General features: G+C 29.2%; 1 protein-coding gene across 6 annotated transcripts in view; it reads right to left on the bottom strand.

Moving 5' to 3' along the window:
• Positions 1-20,721, bottom strand: part of LOC107165584 (Kv channel-interacting protein 4-like) — a 150,527-nt gene that overhangs the window by 92,762 nt on the left and 37,044 nt on the right. For 4 of the 6 annotated variants that reach the window (XR_016190164.1, XM_089218888.1, XM_089218887.1 and 1 more), the window contains one exon: positions 1,775-2,460. The exons of the other annotated variants lie outside the window; for them this stretch is intronic. Coding sequence is in view for 3 of the 4 variants with exons in the window: in XM_089218888.1 (XP_089075014.1) it covers positions 1,775-2,144 (370 nt within the window). In the remaining variant the exon portion in view is untranslated. The remainder of the gene's footprint in view (positions 1-1,774; positions 2,461-20,721) is intronic. 6 annotated transcript variants of the gene reach the window in all.

The raw sequence follows: 20,721 nt of genomic DNA, 5'->3' as shown, positions 1-20,721 counted from the left end.
TTATCAGAACGGAAATCTTTATAAAATGACATATTTCCGTCTATCTATGCACTTTAGTATTATTATCATTATATGTTATCTACTATACAATACCGGCTCGAATATTGAAACCACGAAATCGTAGAACAAAGGACAACGTTTCACTTCAAAGGCGATATTAAATATTTTATTACAAAACCAATTATTATAATTATACATGCCACAGATACACATCGCATGTAATGAGTATAATATGGTTTGGTTTATCGTCCGTACGTCGGTTAATGTGGTTTAAATGCCATATTATACTCTTCGGATATCCTATTAGAATATTACGTAGGTATATTGAATTAAAACATACTCATCAGAAGAGCTCCTTTCGATAACTTTCGATAAAAATGAGTGGTCATTTAGAAAATAACTAGGTTAGAAATCACCTTAGTTGGTGCATATAATAGTCGATGTGCGTGTGTATAAAATACTAAAATCAGTAAATTTTGTGTTGATAACTTTGTACAAATGCCTTCTGCAGATTTAAGTCGTTTTAACTTGAGAGAACCAAACTACGTAATAGCACTGTAATTAGTTGATATTATAAAAACTTAAAATTAAGTTCTCTTTTCCTTAAGTTTCATTTCTATACATAATAGTTTTGTAATTTAATTTTAAGGTTAAATGAAGCAACCCTCAACTCATAATATTATAATATTGTACCACATGCAAATTCAAGCTAAAACTTGTTACTAAAGTTTAAAAAAAAATAAATAAACCGTATTAAAAACAAGAAGAGTTTGTTATTAGTTAGGTAAATTGGGTTTTAAATATTTTTGTTTTATTTCGATGAAACATTTTAGTGAAACAAATTAGGAGTACCCCGCAATGTACTTGTAAATAATTAAATTTCAAATAAAAAAAACAATAACAGGAATATTAAGTGATTATGATGATATTAAAAAAGAAAATTATAATTTAATTAGTTAATTATATTATAATTATTTGATATAATGTAATATTAATGTAGGTGTTTTTTTATCTATTCACTTCAAATAATTTAGTTATACCATTTATTACAGAATAATTTATTATTCTATACCTAATCAATGGTTATACGGACACTACATTATTTGTTTATATCGGAGCGTTTTTAATAAAATATAAGACTATTCAAAATATTGACTATTTGAAGCCTTTAAAGGTATTCTTCTTAAAATAAATCTTCCTACAATAGCGATTCTATAGGATTTTTTTAAATAAAAGCACTGTTTCTAATGAATAGTCTCTAGTAAAAAAAACTACTTGGAGCGATGCAAGATCAATGAATACATTTCAGAGTAAACGGTGTAAATACTTGGAGACACGCGTTGTGAAACATCCTCACCATGTTTACGGTGGACGTTGAAATATATTCAGGTAAGGAACAATGAACGATGATCGTTTATGGGACACATCTAATATTAATCAAACCGACTAGAGTAGTATGAGAAAACCCACGAGTCAGAGATTTCAACATCGCAGCAATTTTCCGGAGAAAAAGCAGACTGTAGCCGAGTTTACAGACACGCCGTCCGTCGTGATCAAATTAAAAGTTCAGCCGAACTCTGGAAATTTTTCCGTAGTAGATCACAGTAGTTACTGAATGATGCCACGGTTACAAATCAAAGTGCTGAATAATATAAAAGACACACGTTACGACTGACGACGCAGCTGTGAACCTACAGTTTAAGCGTACATGCGTTGACCTGCTGGTCGGTATTGGAGGAGTAGCGACGACCCACCAACCGATCGACCGACTGACCTAATGAGAACTTGACGCCGGTCCACGCCTGCCGGATGAAGTTGTACACCCGTCTGTAGAGCGGCCGGTTGGACGTGGACGGCGACGTCGGCGGCGGCGAAGACGGTGACTGACCCCGGTGGTGGTGATGGTTGTGATGATAGTAGGACGTTTTGTCCGCGAGATGGTGGTGAATGTTGTGCCGGCGCTGCGGGTGCGCGCGGCCGCGGTAATACACGCTGTTGTGGTGGTATTGGTGCAGGTAGTGGTGGTGATGCAGGAAGTTAGTGGTCGACTGCGACTGGAGGTGGTGATGGTGATGGTGTTGGTGGTGGTGATGGTAGTGCCCGGTGCCAGCGAGAGCGGTGCGGCCAGCACCACTGTTCACCATCGCAGCGGCCGCCCGTAGCGGCTGCGGCCGCACCGAGCGCGTGTCCACGTCGTCATCGTAGTACCGGTCGTCGAACACGTCCGGCCACTCCAAGTCCTCGAAGCCGATCGTCTTTCACGCCGGACAGCACGGTCGCCGCGCGGCCGCCCGCCGTCGCGTCTCCGACGGATCCGATCCCCGCTCCCGCCGTCGTTGTCGTGTTCCCGTGTGTAGGCCGTGAGCGGGGGTAGCGCTACTACCGCGACTGATTCAATAATATTATTACGTATTATACGCCACCCCGCGCAGTTTCCGTCACTCCTTGTCCACGTCAACACTAATTAAAAATTAATAATACATCATACTGTAATATTATCGTTAAAACGTTTTAATATTGTCATTTTTCTACATAAATAATAATAATAACAATACTACGTGATATAATGTTTCACATATATGTATATGAGTAGGTATAGTGGTGTATCGTGTTTGAGTCTACCAGTGGTCACCAAATGGAGACTCGAGTTCGAACGTTATCTCTTGCTCAAAGACAGAAAATTAATTTTTTTTAATTATTAATTTTTATAGTGATATGAAATAGGTTTTTTTTTTTTTTTTTTTTTTGGCTTTACTTTCATTAGATACATTAAATTATTATGTCCCCGAAAATGACAAGCTAATCCAGCTATCTAATACGAGGTGAACAACCGACTGGCGACTATATAAGTCACTATGTCCAACATAACTTTATAGCTTACGTCATACGGGACTATGCGTATAATACAATAATGGACTAAATAAATACCGTGAAATATAAAATATCTACTAATAAATAATATGCGTGGAACATAAAAATGTTTTTATTTTGATAATAATAAATAGATAAGCTTCATAATTGTTTATGAAGCTTATCTATTAAATCACATCTGTATAAAACTCACAATCAATCATAAATATTTGTTCCTTCAAATATGCTATAGATAGGTATAATTAAAAGTAAACTAAAAATCAATTATATTATAGGAAAAAAAACGTCTAAAACTCTAATATATGCAAAACAAATTTCATTTATTATATTGTAATACTTAATTTAAATTTGTATCTCATCAATTTAATCAAGCCTTTTAATTTTAAAATTCAAATTATAAAATTTAAATTTTGTTAGACGTTGTTTGTAGTGCCTTTGATGTTACAAAATGATACCGCATAATACCGATTATCGAATTTACAATCATCTTTACTATAGTGATCTCCAACCACTGATAAGCCTACTTTCAGTATTCAAATGATATTTTTAACCTTGCAATAGTAGTTCAGCAATTTCAGCAATAATAAACTTTTTATATGTCCATCTAGTTTAAGAGACCTAGTTAACAGTTTTTATAGTAATAATTACTATATTAAAAAGTTAAAAAATATTGCACTACATAAGTGCAAAAATTGTATTAGAATTTAGAGTTCTTCCATATTTCAATTATAATATTAAAAGATATTTTTTTTAGTTAGACAATAAGTTTTAAAAGCATAATAATTACTAAAATAAGTGGTTTTTGTAAATTGTGCGGAAACGAAAACCTATTTTTATTTTTTACGGATACAATACATTCACCCTTTTATTGCATGTACATTTCATGTGACACATACACATTTAATTAAATATTATATTGTTAAATATCATCAACTCAGAACCACTTTCGGATTCAAATAACAAATCAATAAATCTTAGATAAAGGCAGTTACGATTGTTGAACAAAAAAAGAAACTACAGTCCACAGTAAATTAAATTTTTTTATCCTAAGCAATAAAAAAAATCTATTACAGCAATTAAATCCATCATACTATTTTAACCGAATTTCCGTGAATAATGGCCCAAGTTTAGACACTAATCTACAAACTTTACAGTACGTACAAGTAACTGAAATTGAATAACAATATTATTGGTCTCTATAAATTTCGTTCATAATTTTTTAAGTTAATCTTAAATTAAAATTTCATATACCTATCTATAATTTTGGCTTCGCCACATTATCATCTTTGGCTATCGTAGCGCCGTGTTAAAATTCCATAAAATCTATAGATAAGGACTAAAATCTGCGAAAAAAATATTTATTATTTTCGATACTACCATAATTTTACCGTAATAATGGTTCAGGTTAAAAGTATACTTAGGAGCGACCGGCAAATAAATCCTGGGAGATATAATATGACTATCAAAATTCATTAATTGAGTAAAAATAGGATTGAAGTGATTTTACGACTTAATGCATTTGCTTACGTATACATATATAATATATTTGTGTCTGTATTTGTTCTAACGTATTAAAAAACTTAATATAATAAAATTATAAAATTTCCAATAATGAATTATGTGATACTGCGCCTTGTTTAATTATGATAACAATTAGAAGTGGTACGAGGCTATAAAAACGTATTAACTTATTAACGAAAACTTTTACCGTTTAAAACTAATTTAAACAAGTATACTCACGTAGTCACGTGTACAATAAATACCAATATGTAAGTACTATTAACATAGGTTCATCCAAATATATATAAAACGTGAATTTGTATTAAAATATAATAATGTTTCACCATTAGCCTGCTTGAATAATTGAATATACTTTGAAGAGGTAAGTTTGAGAAATGTATTTTTCAATAACCAACCGTTTGAAAAAAAGTTAGAATTTTTATGTTTATGATTTTATTACGCGATACACATACAACATGCGATATTTATTTTCTTCACAAGTTTCGTCGTGTACTTTTACTCATTTTTTCACATGAAAACTACACGCATTAATCATTTTGGCATCTGAACAGTTGAACGATTATAATTATTGCCACATATCTCATGAAGAAAAGTTTTTGTATACAAAGAAAAAAAGACACATTACGACTAATCTGTTTTTTTCTTTATCATAATGAAAGACGTCTTGTTATCAAAGTTACTTTCTTTTGGAAATGACACATACTTACCAAAGTTAGTATATACATATGGAAAATATATGGAAATTATATTCGTATAAAAAGTACAAAACACAATTAATAGTAACGTGAAAAATTATTATAATGATATTTAAACTATTAAAAACCTATAAATAATCTACCACAACGCAGAAAAATTATCTTTATCTTATAAGTAGATAGATAGATAAATTAATTTTTTTCATCAAAACTCAGAATGATATATTATTTTAAACATTCTTGACGTTTTATATTGAAAGTTGTTTGAGTGTATACCTACGCTGTTCACTTTACGATTTCTTCTCTAAACATAATTTAGTCACCAAACAATAAAGTGATTAAATGTAATGGTTTTATTGTTATGACTTTGTACAATCTATTTTACGCAATACATTTGAAAGTGCCATAAAGAGATGAATGTAATTAAAAAACAAAATTAATTTCATTATATTATATTACCCTGAAAACATATTTTACAAAAATAAAAGCTTATAGTTTTATACATATGATTGTAATACGTATTCAAACTGTTAGCAGTGTTAGCATATTATTATAATTCGTTTAAATTGGTAATAAGTTTTTTTTTTTAGAAATGTAAAATCTGTGCCCCAGGGCACAATAAGAAATTATGCTACAAGAATAAAAACATGAATAACAAATTTAAAATTGAGGAAAGAAGCCATTCAGTAATAAGTAGCACTACATTTTCTTCGTATAACATATAAACATAAATATTTTGTATATATCATTTTTTCTCTCTCTCTCTCTTAATATCATTATAGGCTATTATCATTAAGGTATAAACTCCAATTTTTTTCAGATATTGTTTATGATTTCCTATGATATTGTGAGTGGCTAATGATTTTGATATGAGGGGGTTGGGGTGCGAGATTATTCCATTAAAAAACCTTTATAATTCGTTTTAGCTCCTTCATGGTTTCAATTATTAAGTGCGAGTGAAAAGCAAAATTGGAAATATAATAGGCATGGAGATTGAGTGTAAAACATTGTTTTGATGTGATTGAATTTTTTTGGCATAATTCCAGAGTTGGTGACCATGTTGGCTTAAACAATGATCTGTATACGAGTAATTTGGTATTTAGTTTAGTATGTTAATCCGGAATTTATGTCTTAGCAGCAGAAGACGAACATTTAAGAAGAGTTTTTTTCTTATGTGTAGTACCCGGGTGAGACGCTGATTAAAAAGTTAACCTTAGATGATTAACCAAGTGGGACGATGGGATAAAGATGCTTCAAGTTAGGTTATTTTGGTTACCAAAAAATGGCTATATTTGTGCGAAATTAGTTTGAATAAAATCGATTTTGTTTTCTTGTTATAATATTATAAGAAAAATATTTTTAAATGTATCGTTCAACGATACTAATTTTTTTATGTGAGTATTAATTACAAATGTTTACAAAATTCAACTAAACCAGAAAATTTATCTTTGATACATAATATAGGTTGATATAACAATACACTCAGAAATGCGTTTTTTAATAATATTTATTTAAATAATCTTGATTATTTTAAAATATAAAGTCACTATTAAAAGAAGAAATAAATTGTAAAAAATCAGTCATAAATCAATAATTATACAGTTTATGTTTATGTATAACAATGTACAGTATTCTTTACAGTAAAATAACTTTTAGTTTTATTTATTTTGTATTTAGCCTCGACGAAAGGATTAGCATATTATGTCTAAATTATACAAATTTTGAAATAAAAATTGTAATATCTCTGTAACTAAACGTCTACGACTGTATAAAATAAACAGTTAGTGTAAAATTATAGATAAAACATACATTTCAAAGTCGTCATATCGCATATTTAGTGTTTAAATGTGGCATTAAATGTTCTATTTTTATTATACGCGATAAAGTTATACGACACTGAAAATTGTTATTAATTTAATTTATATTCTGATTCCTTTTTTATTTTATTTTGTTAAGTCATCTTATTTATTATTATTTTCATATTTTCTGTGAATACATTTTTAATTAAACGTAGTGCTTAAAGATTTTAATGAAAAGGATATGTAACACATCGATGATATTTTGCAAATCATATCTCAAGTGTATTTTAAAAGAACAATTTTTGGTTTCATCAGTACATTTCTTTATAAGCGTGAGAAAAATCTCTCGGAAAAGTACGAACAATGTTCAAATTAAAAGCAAGTGCTGGTCTGACTGAGGTCAACCCTTAATCTTACTTAGAATACGATGGTATAACATTGATTTCATGTTAACTATCACAACAAACATCTATCCTGGGACCTGGACCTTAGTAATTTTCGTTCAAAAATGATGTAACATTTTGTTCGAGTGACAACTATCCAAAAATAAAATTATACATATTTCGGCAGAAATATACTATATTTGTTAAGCAACCAACGGAAAGTTACACAAAATAACTCTAAGTTTCTATTTCTATATATGATCTTAATATAATAATAATGATAATAATATATGATTCTGCCCAGTCTCTATAGTCTATAAATGTATTCACTAATTATTTAACTAATACTGGTATTTCTTTATTTAAACAGTTTAATATTATCTTTCTAAGTTATTATGGCTTATTATCATTTTTATGATTTTAACGAAACAATTATCTTGCCCTAATCTATTAGAACATTGTGTTTAGGCCAGAAGAGGTCGTTGTTTTAAAACCATATATTTTAATATTTTAATTAAATTATTTTACCAAGTTTAAAATAATTTAGAAAGTGTTGTGTACAATAATCTTATGTTCTTCAATCTAAACTGTAATTTACAAATTAATTTAAGCCGTCCGTTTGAAAAAATAACACTATTATTATTTTTAACGAATTTATGAATCATAATCTTTATTCCTAAAACATTTAAGCCTTTATTGCATTTTATTTACGCGTTAAATTTGTCATGTAAACAGTCCTAGTGGAAATATTATGTAAGACTTTGACTGTAAAGGCCAAAATAATCATAAGTCGTGTGCACGTGTAGACTAACCTGACCTGCACTGTTTACCAGTAGCTACAACCAAAGGTTAACTAGGTGCCCCGTGACTTAGCGTTTTAAGGTGCCCCGAATCCTAAATGGTATCTCATTGAATGAGACGAAATCTGCACACACCTTTTATATGCCTGCATAAAACGGAAGGGTTAACAAATTTATAACGAGATTGTTTGGTTATTTAACTATTCATTACACGCACTTCTGTTGTATTTATACTCAAGCGAAAAGAATAGATTTCTTTTGTCTTTCGGTGTCGTAAAAAATTAGTAACGTATACACAAAGTAAAGATATAAAAAAGATAATACAACATTATGAGAGGCGAGAACTCCAGAAATGATAAAGATTATTACAGACCGCCAGAAAAAAATACTTTTCTATCCATATTTAGTATGTCTATATTTTTTTATACATACTACATCTGCTCAAAAGTATTTTACAATTTATTATAAAATCTAAATAATTGTTTAGATTGTTACATAATGTTATAACTATTATTGGCCTTACGTAAAATTCATTGAATAATGAAATTCCAGCATTCATGCAATAGGAACTGCAATCAACGAATGTACAAAGTATAAACGAGTATTATTTAATTTCAGTTTAAAAGTCTTTACTTTTTTTTTTTTTTTTTTTATATTAGTTTTCAACTATTCAAGAATTTTTTTATTCTATTAAGTATGCCGATAATGTTTCAAATAGGTTGTTTTTATGACAATAGAAGTTTGAAGTTGTATTTAACATTGAAAAATATTATTTTATCGAGAGTATATTTTCTACAATACATCAACAATGTTCAGCAATTTTTAGCCTCGTATTGCAGTTACCATTATACTTAAAATACATTCTGTACTTTGTTATGTTTCGAAAAAATGATCGGAATTATATTTTTAAAGCACCATAATATTTTTAAATATAATAATAATTTACTTGCCTTGTATTTTAAGTTTATAAGCATTCATAATATAAAACCATTCTTCTAAACGGCAAAATACGTACGTAAATATGTTATGAATAAATTATAACATGAGCACCGTAGTACTTACAACTGAAAACTTTCTATAACTCGGGAGAGAAAACGATGAGTTAAATTTTGAAAATGAACAGTGAGCACGTACAGAAATTTTAATCGGTTAAAAGTATTTTTTTTTAAATATGATCGTTATTCAAGTTTACTTATCATATTCAAAATTGCAGACTATGAATGTTATCAATGTTATATACTATTGGGATACAAACAAAAAGTGTTATAGACAATAGCTAGCCGAATTCTAGGGTAACAAGAGTTGCACTGAAATTTAGGATATTTTACTTAAAATATGTGAAAAAAAAAATAGTTTCGCCTATAGATCTTATTTTCTTCTCACAACCCGCCATTAATACCTAATATAGCCAATCAAATTCTCAAACTTATATTTATTAAACTATCTGTTCAACGGTCCACGCTACAATCATTGAACTTTTGGAGTGATGTACTGAAGTGTGTACCTACTAATATGTACTTATTGTACCGAGTATAGTGTGTATATAATGTATGATCGGTGAGCAGTGAACGTGCTTTATCAATATAGGTGTAAAATAGTTATGAAAGTTATATTTTTTTATTCGTGAATATAGTAAACTGCAGTGGTTTTAGAAAATGGGTGTTATTGGGAGTTTCAAAATTAGCATTGAAAATGTTGTAAAACAATATTGGCCATGTAGGGGCCAACTCCACTTACTTTGAAATCATCTAATCAGTTATTTATTTTATAGTATCAACTGGCATAAATCAATACATACATTTTTTCCTGATTTAAAATCTTAAGTATAAAACAAATAATGTTACTACATTGAAAAAGTCTCAAAAAAACACTTCGAAAAAATAACGTATACAAGGGACGAGCAACTTGGTACTATGCTTATACATATGCTTATTAATTTTATGGTTTATATTACATTGTAGATAAAACAAAACTGGTGAAGAACAGCAGTTTTCGTTGCGTTTTAAAAGGCAAAAGAATTGACGAAAACAAAACGAAGATTATACATGAATACGTTTTGTTGCTGTTGATAAGAGAAGTAGTTAGAGCTTATGTATTTGTGTGTGTGTGTTTAATTCAGTATTGTGTGACCGGAGAGGGTATTTTTTGTTGTTGCTGTTTGAAATGAATAAGTCGGTCAAATGATGTACTTAAACCGGCGAAATCGCTACATCATTCCATCATTAAATATCTTATTTGTATAAATGTAAATCTAGAATATTTATTTTTAAAGACAAAAATCATGATTTATTCTAAATTAAAAACAAAAGCATAGTTTTAGCCACCAAAGCCCAACCATCTAATTAATTAGCGTATTGAAGCGCATCAAAGAAAACCCATTTCGTCGATTTTAATATATTCAAAACCTTCTATAAATGAGTATTTTTTTTATATTCAAGTTTCACATTTATTTGTTCATGAGAAATAGATAACGAAAAAAATGTAAACAAGTTCAGCGCACAATAGAACTTCATTTACTACACCGTTCCGGAAAAAATAATGGCTGACGGTTTGAACTCGGATAAGTCTAATTTTAATAGTTGGAATTATTTTAGTAGAATTTTCATCCTTTTTTTTACAGGAAATATCTCAACTAAATAACAGAATGACAGAAAATATCGTCTGATAGGTATATGGATGGAAAATAATTTTCTCAAAATTCACTATCACACAAATTTATTTACGCAAACAATAGTTTAAGCCGTAAACCATACAACTATGAGCAATCTGATTAAATTTGTGGAACAAAAATTATTAGACAACGATCATTTTTTTATAATAATATAATAGTTTAGGATAGTAGATGAATTTAAAATGTAAATCTGGCTATAAATTTGTTCGGAAAAATTTTGTAGTTTATTTATTATTGTGGAACAATTGTTGAACGTAATTTAAACATTTTTATTCAATTTTCTGTGGTAGGTATATAATTATTTTAATTAGTTTAAATTTCAATCTTCAGTCAAAACACTAAAAACTAAGGACTTTAATAATGTAGTAGAACAAACAACAAATATGTTGTAGGCTATATGAGAAGTTTGTCTCTCTATGGAAAGACAAGACACTTTAATTAGTTGAATAATGTGTCTTTTATCCAATCGGTGGAATTAATATCAGGCTTATTGTGTTGAAGATAACAACAGTTAGGCCAATAACAAAATTAATTATAAAATAATCATACAAATTATACACGTTATAATGTATTATTTTTTAATATATGCATAAATAATAACTAAACATTTAATGAATCAATAGTAAGCGAATGGTCCATTCAATTTTAGTAAATTATTCAATTAATCAATTATTTATAGTTATGCAACCTGGCACTAATACATTTTTTTTTTTAAAGTTAAAATCTGTGGTTATTAGCTTGTTTTCTTTATTGTAGTAGATATGATTGGTATGGTTTTTACGGTTGGAACGGTTGGTCAAGAACACGTAGATGTGAGATAAGGATTTGCCACTAAAAACACAGGTGGTCACCCGTTCGGGAACTAAAATCACCAAATCTGGGCTGACTCTTTCAACACACATCAATGACTGAAGCCAGTCACGCCACACCAAGTCACGTATTATTCTTTATAAATACAAGGAATTTTTTTATTTGTTTATAATTAAATAATTAATGACAAATTGTAAGATAATATATTTTTTATAATTAATATTTTTCTATAATATTATGAAAACTGGAAAATAAACTGAATTGTTAAATAAAATCTAAATATTCCCAAATAGCCTACTTTATTGCAAAGATTCTATTTTTATATATATATACAAATAACCTACGAAAATTGAGTTGATAAATGTATAAATTATTTTCCAAATCTGAAAAAAAAAATGTATAGAAACCATAATGTCTATAGAATTAAATATCGCCTCTCTCAGCTGAATTCTCAACTAATATAGAATGTTTTCAGCAGAAAAAATAACAAAACTTATGGATTACAAGCCCATCGGAAATAACTGGTACTTTCATAACGAAATCCATTTACACAAAAGACTGCGAAATCGAGTTTTGAGATTTCTGAATGATGAATGATTCATTGAAGCAGACGTTTTTAAGCAGACGTTCAACAGATTTCTAGTCGGTTGCCCGATTGACATTGTGTTCACTGGCTTATCGTGAAGAACATGAAAACATTATTATTTATTAGAATTACTGTCGTTTCTGCACATTACGTATTTATGTGAAATGCTTTTTCAAAATACGTTTAATCAATGGGAAAGTATAGGAACGCGCCAAATATCGCTGCCGGCTTGTAGGCAAAAATACATTCAAATCGTGCAATTAGATTAATTCATAATATTATACTGCGTAGATTACATAAAATAACATAATAACACCATTGATACAATTATTACTATATTATCGATCAAATATCCAAAAAATGAAACAATAAATTAGCGTAAAATATACCTTAAACACTTTCCTGGTGAACTTAAGGTTACCTATAAACAATAAAGAGTAAAGACTGATTATTATATTCAGACGTTATGGTGATAATGGTAAAAATCTTTCTTCTATGAATACAGCAAACGAAATGACGGCCGTAATGTCATCAATTGCAAATATCTGATTGACATGCAAGAATAACTTGAATCAAAAATGAAACAATTAATTACTAGTATATACTGTATGCTGTAATAAAATATTATCATAAGCGCGTTCGTTGTGTTATTTTATATAATATGTATTACATTATTAAAACTAGAGATTTTCTGCACCATCATTTTACAAACATAATATGGGTCCAACAACTTGTTTTGTAAGTATAATTCATAGACATTTTAAAAATAAAACGTAGGTATTCTATTTTCGTTTTTGATTTATTATTGGTTCCTACATTCCTAGTTTCGTAGTTTCATAAAGTTAATGTCAAGTCATACAAAATATATAAAGTCAGGTAAATATATAACCACTTAATAAACATATTAAATGCATAAGTGCAATTTTTTTTTACCAATTATCGTAAAATTGTTGATTTGTTAATATAATTTTTATTCTTATAGCTTGTGTTAAAGATTAATTCAATTTGTTTATTTTTTACATAATATATGACGTATCTTGCATAAAATGTTGAAAACACTGCGCTGTTATCTTTATCCTTATCCAGAAGATTTTTTTCCATTATAATGTAGTAATATATATTTATAAGATAATATAATATAATAGCGCTTGAACTGGAAAATAAATCGTTGAAAAAAATTAGCATTCCTTAAAATGAAATAACTAATAACTAGAAGTGGTACTCTTAAAATACAAAAAAATCGAAGAGGAGTGCGGATCTCCTCCCACTTTCCACCATAATTCAATAACTGATAATATTATTTAATAACATATTAAGATATAATATTATATTATTGCTAAATATTTTATATTATTACAATCGATTGTTGATTGGTATACGTGGGACTCTATTCCTAATAAAATATTATTCAATTACACCATAAACAGTTTTGGTTTACTTCAGTAATTTATAATAGAAAACATTTTTCGTGCTTTTAAAAAACTATCCGGCCGGACGGTGTAAAAAAAAGTATACAATAATATTATACATCACGCGCGCATATAATAATTAAGTAAAAAAATCAACAAAATTGAACACCCCAGTAGTCTAATGGTTTTTCACAATTAGCCACGCTCCGGTTTTAAATTCAAAGCTTTATGATAATATCAACACGTTAGATTTATCGCGCAATCGGTCATAATTCATTTTAACTAGAATTTTGAAATAAACATTTTTAAACTATTTTTTTCTCAGTAAAATATTTTTTAAACGTGTCATTTGTTATGCCAAACACGATTTGTTTGTTTTGTTATTTTTTAGTGAAATCGCTCCTAAAACGCATCAACTAAAAGGATTTCTATTTTTCAAATTGCGCCTCGGGCAGAGTTATGAGAAAAAAATTATAAACATATCACCCTTCACTTGTATGGCATGTGGAATCAGTCGAGAATCACACCGGTTTTCAGTAAATTGATTTAAATTATATCAAATTTATGGAAAAAGAAACAAGTGAGCTTTCATTTAATATTAATTTTATAATTTCATTTCATTAATTAACAGATTTATAAGTTTTATTCAAAATTACAAAATAAATATGATATTGACTGTGTGTTGTGATATACAAAAAATAATGTAAAATCATTACTTGTACTGTAATATCGTTGATATATTGTTAAAAAAAAAAATAACTTGACTACCATCAAATAAATTTTCATTCATTCTTTGTAAAATGAAAACAATCCCATGTATGCAATAGTTTAAGGTGCATCGCTGTGATAACATGTGATGGAATGTTTTTTTTTTTTTTTTTTAAGCCATTGATCAAACTGTGACATTTTATATTCTTAAGGAAAAAATAGTGGAACATAACACTGTCTTTACTTCGTTGATTGTTTAAGCATTAATAGTTTAAACTGTTGTACATTAAAATACATAAAATATATAAAAATTTGTAGACCATTATATAAGTATATGTAAAACGAGAAGGAAAATCATTTTGGTTGACTTTAAAATAATTAATCAACTATACTTGAAATAGTTCATTTAAATATAATTGTATTATTTAAATAAAAGTTCATCGAAATCAATAATTCGTATATTACATGTTACAGGCTTTTTAGTAAGGAATGTTTTCAGGGATTTTCAATGATCTCTTCCAGGAATAGATTATTTTTGTAGAATAAATGCTTGAAACGGTTTAAGAAATTAAATTAAAAAGTGACTTGAGTCTGAATGTTGGATGAAATATCAAAGAGGTAATTATTTCTACTTATTATTATTTTCCCTTCATTTTTTGAATTTATTTCCGGATCTATTTGTGAATACCCTGAGTGATCAAGTGCGTTCAAAAGAAAAAGATAATAATGAAAACCCAGTGTTGCAATTTGTAACACAAATACATCATTCGCTTTATTTGGGATCTGAAAAAGATTATGGAGAGAGAATCAAAACCTGAAGTACTCCGTAAATATATTTTTCGTATTTTATATAAATATAACGATATCAGAAATTAAATTGCAATTTAACAATCGGTGAATAAAATGGAAATGAAATGGGTTTAGTACTATAGTAACTTACTAAAAGTACATACAAGTCGTATAAATGCTTTACAAATACATACACTTAAGTATTCATCTATATCATAAATATATAATCTCTATATATAAAAATGGATCCCTGTTTCCCTTGGTCATCGCATCACGCGTGAACGGCTGGACCGATTTCGCTAATCCATTTTTCGTTGTGTTCGTAATTGTCAGAAGAAGGTTTTATGTAAGAAAAAATTTAAGAAAGTTACAGGGTTAGAGGAATATGATGAAGTGATAATGAAATTACAGTGGCGCCATCTGTCTAGCAAAAAGAAGCTAAATAATAATAATATTTTTTTCATCATTGGCAACCATTTAAATAAATAAATAAAATAAATCATTTATTAAAAAAAGTTTCTGTGTCAGAATATCAACGAAACTGCAGTTTATATACGTACCAGAAAATAAAACAAAGAATATTATGTATTATAAAGTATTAGAATAATAAAATCTAAGTTTTTGGAATAAATTTATTTTTTTATTTTTACCAATTTGAATTCAATATTCATAGTTAGGACAAATTTGTTTTAAATTGCATCACATTATAGGATTGTTATTTGATCTACACCGTTACCTAATTCAAGTCAAGAATAACTAAAGATGGTCTATTAGTAAATTAATAAATCACAGGCGTTAGTATTTTTAATGGGCAATTAATATGAAAATAAAAATAAATAAAAATGGATTTATGTCTGTATATCCTTATGCATTCCAATTTCAATTAATGGACCAATTGCGAGGAAATGTTATGTAATTTTAATTGCAGTATTCATTCGAGCGTGATTATTAGAAAAATGTATAAATAATGTATATTATATTGTAAAGCATTCAAATAAAAGATAAACAGACAGAAATCTATTTTTATAGATATAGCTGTTTGTCCTAAATATATTTCTAAACGGCTGAACTGATTCGTTGAAATTTGGTTCAGAGTTTTATTAGACCTATGGGCAGAAGAGAAGTTAAATTAAAAAATTATAGTCATAAATATTATTCAGTTGAATATTCGAATTGTCAGAATTATATCGATAAAACTAAGAAAATTGCATAATGATATACGGAATTGAATATCGTTATAAGATTATTACTTAATATATTTTAACCGTTATCTATCTATATTCTATGTATATAAAAATATACTGCTAACATCATCACATAAAACGACTTTAACACACAGTTTGAACGATATAAAAGGTAGGATTTTGGATTTTTAACGGGCTACGAAGTACACAGGCCAGCTAGTATGACATAAATTGCATTGATAGTACTATAATAGGTTTACCTATTACATAATTTGTGATTTTGTAAATAAAATTGTCTGAAATTCGTCATACATGTTAACAATTACGTATTTATATTTAACATTTATTTAACTAAAAATAAACAAATCTTACTAATGAACAATATTATTTGTATGATAAACTGTAGCGAAAGGAAATTGATAAGAATAAGCACGACATTTGCGTTAGAGTATTTAATCAGAAATGTTACTTTGTTTAATCTTAAACACGTGGATGTACTATATTATATATGGTTTTTAATCGTGCCACTTGTGATCTTATTTTAAGTGACATAAATTAGATCCACTCGCACGACAATAAAAACGCTACATTATTATATTTCGTGACCTGCATTTTAATAAGCACCACGCTCGAAAAAAAAAATATATATTTATAATAATGAATGGGCTGATTCCACAAACATGTTCATCCTCATTCTATCCTTTAATTATAATATACATTTATTTCTTTTAAATTCAGGTTTTCAGGATTTCTAGGTTTACTCACAACAACAATGTTTTCAAATAATTTTTGTTTTTGCTGGTTACTTTCATTGTAAACTGTAATGTAGATAACTTTTCAAAACATTTGATGTGTCTAAATCAAAATAATTATAACGATCAGTTTCTGAATCGTGATTTAATGGAAAAAAGGAGTTCTCGTTCGGGGGAAAAAATATTGAAAATCCTTACCAATTTAAAATAACATTAAGGCTTTAAATATTCTTATACATTACAAATATTGGAACTCGAATAGGTAGGTACCATTGAATAAATTATGAGATGGATAGTGCATGCTTGGTGAACCATATTGTACATCACACCAATTATACATGTTATATCATAATTAATAATACGATAATAATGTTTAATATAATAGTGAGTTTTAGTTGGTGTGGCCCGGTGTCTACACTCAGTTTCGTACGCGACCGGAATTTTAGGCAAGAAAAATCGTTGCCACAAATACTATACGTGTTACAAACCAACCGTAAAAAATATACATACATATCGGGTCGAGGAATGACGATAGGAATATTCGGAACGTCCAAGGATATTTTACTACACTAAATTGACGGTGGACATTCAATATTAATATATAGCTTAGTATATAGTTGTATTATATTGATATATTTCATCGCCAAGACTCAGTGGTATTATGTCGCTTACCATATTACGATAACCGACGACAACCGTGGTTTTCGCGAGGCGTAATATTATGGGATTGTCTCGTATTGGTTTATCGAACATTATCGTCGGGCGATAATAGTCCTGTGATTTACATATTATACGTATATACGCAGTTAACCAGGGTAAACGGTTTACATGTCAACTGCAGAGTTCAATGGTTGGTATTATAATCAGATTTCGTACAATTTTTACGACCACAAATTATTTTATTATCATCAGAACCAAAATCTAAAAATATTGCGACCAACGTTGAAATTTATGTCGGCTTCAAAATGCTGTACATACACCACGTGAATTGTGATATTACTAGGCTACTCGATTGAAAAAACGCAAAACCAATTATTATAATAATAATTACTATTATTATTGTCGCCGTCGTCATCGGTTGATAGAATGATACAATTCGATCGTATTTCAATATCTGCAGCACATTGTATATTACAGTTTATTAGGAAAACATAACACGAATTTACCTGATTTCACCGTGCAGTATATTTATACTGTGTATATATTTACGTTCGTGTTTATAATATTATACGTATATTAGATATAACGTAGACTCGAAATAATTATTATGATATTCGGTTTCGTTCAACAAATTGACATTTTCCGTTGTCTGCGCGCTCGTGTACCTGTTTTGACTATACAACGCGCCGTGTCAGGACCGCGGTGAAAGCAAAATACTGCTGATAATAATATAGGTGCTGACGGTATATTGTTCTATTATTATTAGAAGTAGTAGTAGTAGTAGCAGTAGTAGTAGTGGCAGTAGTAGTAGTATTTTTGTTATTATTTCTGTATTTCATCATTCGGTACTTTATCTCACCATATTTTTTTTAAACGATAATAATAATTCATAATATTATATGTCTGGAAAATAATAAATTTTATTATGATATACATTTGTAGACACTAGACAGTATACACATTACACACACATATGTAATACAATAACATATTGTACAGAGAACTCTTTCACAAAAATAATAATATAATATTATTATTGTTATATATTATTATTTCGTTACACTACACGTTCTCGTTGCTTTTTACTATTTGCTGTTATGACAAATACGACATGTTGCATTATCACAAATCTTCGTATAATCCAAAGATACCAGAGACGGGCTCGAAATTAAAATAAAATAATATTTCATACTCGTAGCGTCGCTCGTGAAACCTAGGCAACGGGCGCGGCTGCAGTACACGAAACGTATTCTTCGTGGACGTTTTAAGCCCCGGATAGAATATGGTGATACCGGGGTTTTGGACTTTTGAGCATTTGTACCACGTACGTGGTATCCATTTGAATCTACTGTTTAATCTGTACACACACTCGTGGTGTGACAAGGAGTTTCAGAGATTTCCATAAAAACGTTAAGAAACATCTCTTTTTGCAGATTGAGATGTGATAACAACACATTATTACGATATCTTTTTATCTCATTTAATTTCAAACATATTCCAATGTCACAAAACAATAAAATTATTATATCGTTCCTAAAAACTCTTTTTTTGATTCGTCACACAGTTTTAGAGATTACTGGACGGAGATATTTTCAATTCTAGTAATACTAACATGAAAGTTTTTATTCATTCGTTTAATTCAATGGAACGAGATGGTCATACGTTCTGCGACGGCGAAAACAACGGTCACAAACTTTATGGTACGTATTCGTGCATGCGGTACATCGTATAAAATGTAATCTATCTGTACGCAGTTATAATAGACGTGTACGACGTGACATAACTCCGGTCAAAGACAATAGAACACCCGGAATCGAGTAACGGAACCGAGCGAGGATCATTATAGTGGTGAAGGAATGATGAAAAACTAAGACGATAGACAAATATTATATCGACGGTATATTTGGTGTCACGTGTGGGTAATTAAACGAAACGAGCTTTGAGAAAATCCCCTGAAAGTATAATATTATAACGTAGTCATCGTGGATACGTTCAACATTTTACTGTTTCATCTTACGGTCGTATCGTATTGACATCTCTTCGTCTAAGTCTAGCTCCAGTAGAAAAATACATTAAATCACACGATATTGGTATAGGTGTATGGTGTATATAACGAAACGAAAAAAATTCATTATTATTATTGTACAACACTGCAGAATGAACGAAACCGGCCAAAATTTGTGGTCCCGCATTCTGAGAATATAATAAGGTGTAGGTATACATATACCTACTGTATAATATTTACACAAACTATCTTTTGTCCAATATTGTGTACACGTTATGGTTGCTTTTGTTATGACTGATATTTATCGATGAAACTTAAACAGATAATATGCACATGTGTGATGTACCTATTGTATGAAAGTTACGCACAATCGTGGTTTCAGAAACGCGTACTATAGACATACTTAAAGTAAAGCTTACTACAACAATTTTGTTCAACGAGTATACCATCACATTGTATAGTATATTTCGACAAAATAAAAAACGATAAAACGAAATGAATTGTACACACCACCCACGCAGTCACCCATATACGCATAGATTATTGGACGTGTATATAAATCCTCATAGTATTATGCTCTGAGTTATTACAAGCGGTCATGTAAATAATGGCCACGACATTTTAATATACTCGGTGTCCGCGATTAGATTAAAATTCAATTACGCGTAGACGTTTTTGCGTCCGTTTATAATAATATAATCAAAAAACGAACGCTTGAAATCCCTGTTTTCAATTAATTTGATTGTATAAAATATAATAAAATGCTGTACGCACGGGTGTTACAATTATAATATTTAAGCAACGTAAAACTGTTTAAACGAATTAAATTTCATCACACACCTACAGTTACATATATAATATGGTATGAACTCCATCAAAATATATTTTTACGTTGAATACGCTTGTCTCGGTTTCAAAAGTATAGGTATATAAATAACTAAATCGTGGATTACAACTTGCAGTGTAATTTAAAACAGCTTGTCGTCGGTAATGCACCAGCTCCAAACGACATGAAATATAAGTTTAGGTTCGATTTACGAATCGGGAATAAGCTAGCAATAATATTATTATACTGCAC

Source organism: Diuraphis noxia, unplaced genomic scaffold (genome assembly GCF_037042655.1).
Source record: "Diuraphis noxia isolate RWA-SAM2 unplaced genomic scaffold, SU_Dnox_SAM2 contig0002, whole genome shotgun sequence".
NCBI lineage: Eukaryota > Metazoa > Arthropoda > Insecta > Hemiptera > Aphididae > Diuraphis > Diuraphis noxia.
Note: the sequence above shows the minus strand (reverse complement) of the source record. Positions and strands in the feature narration are given on the sequence as shown.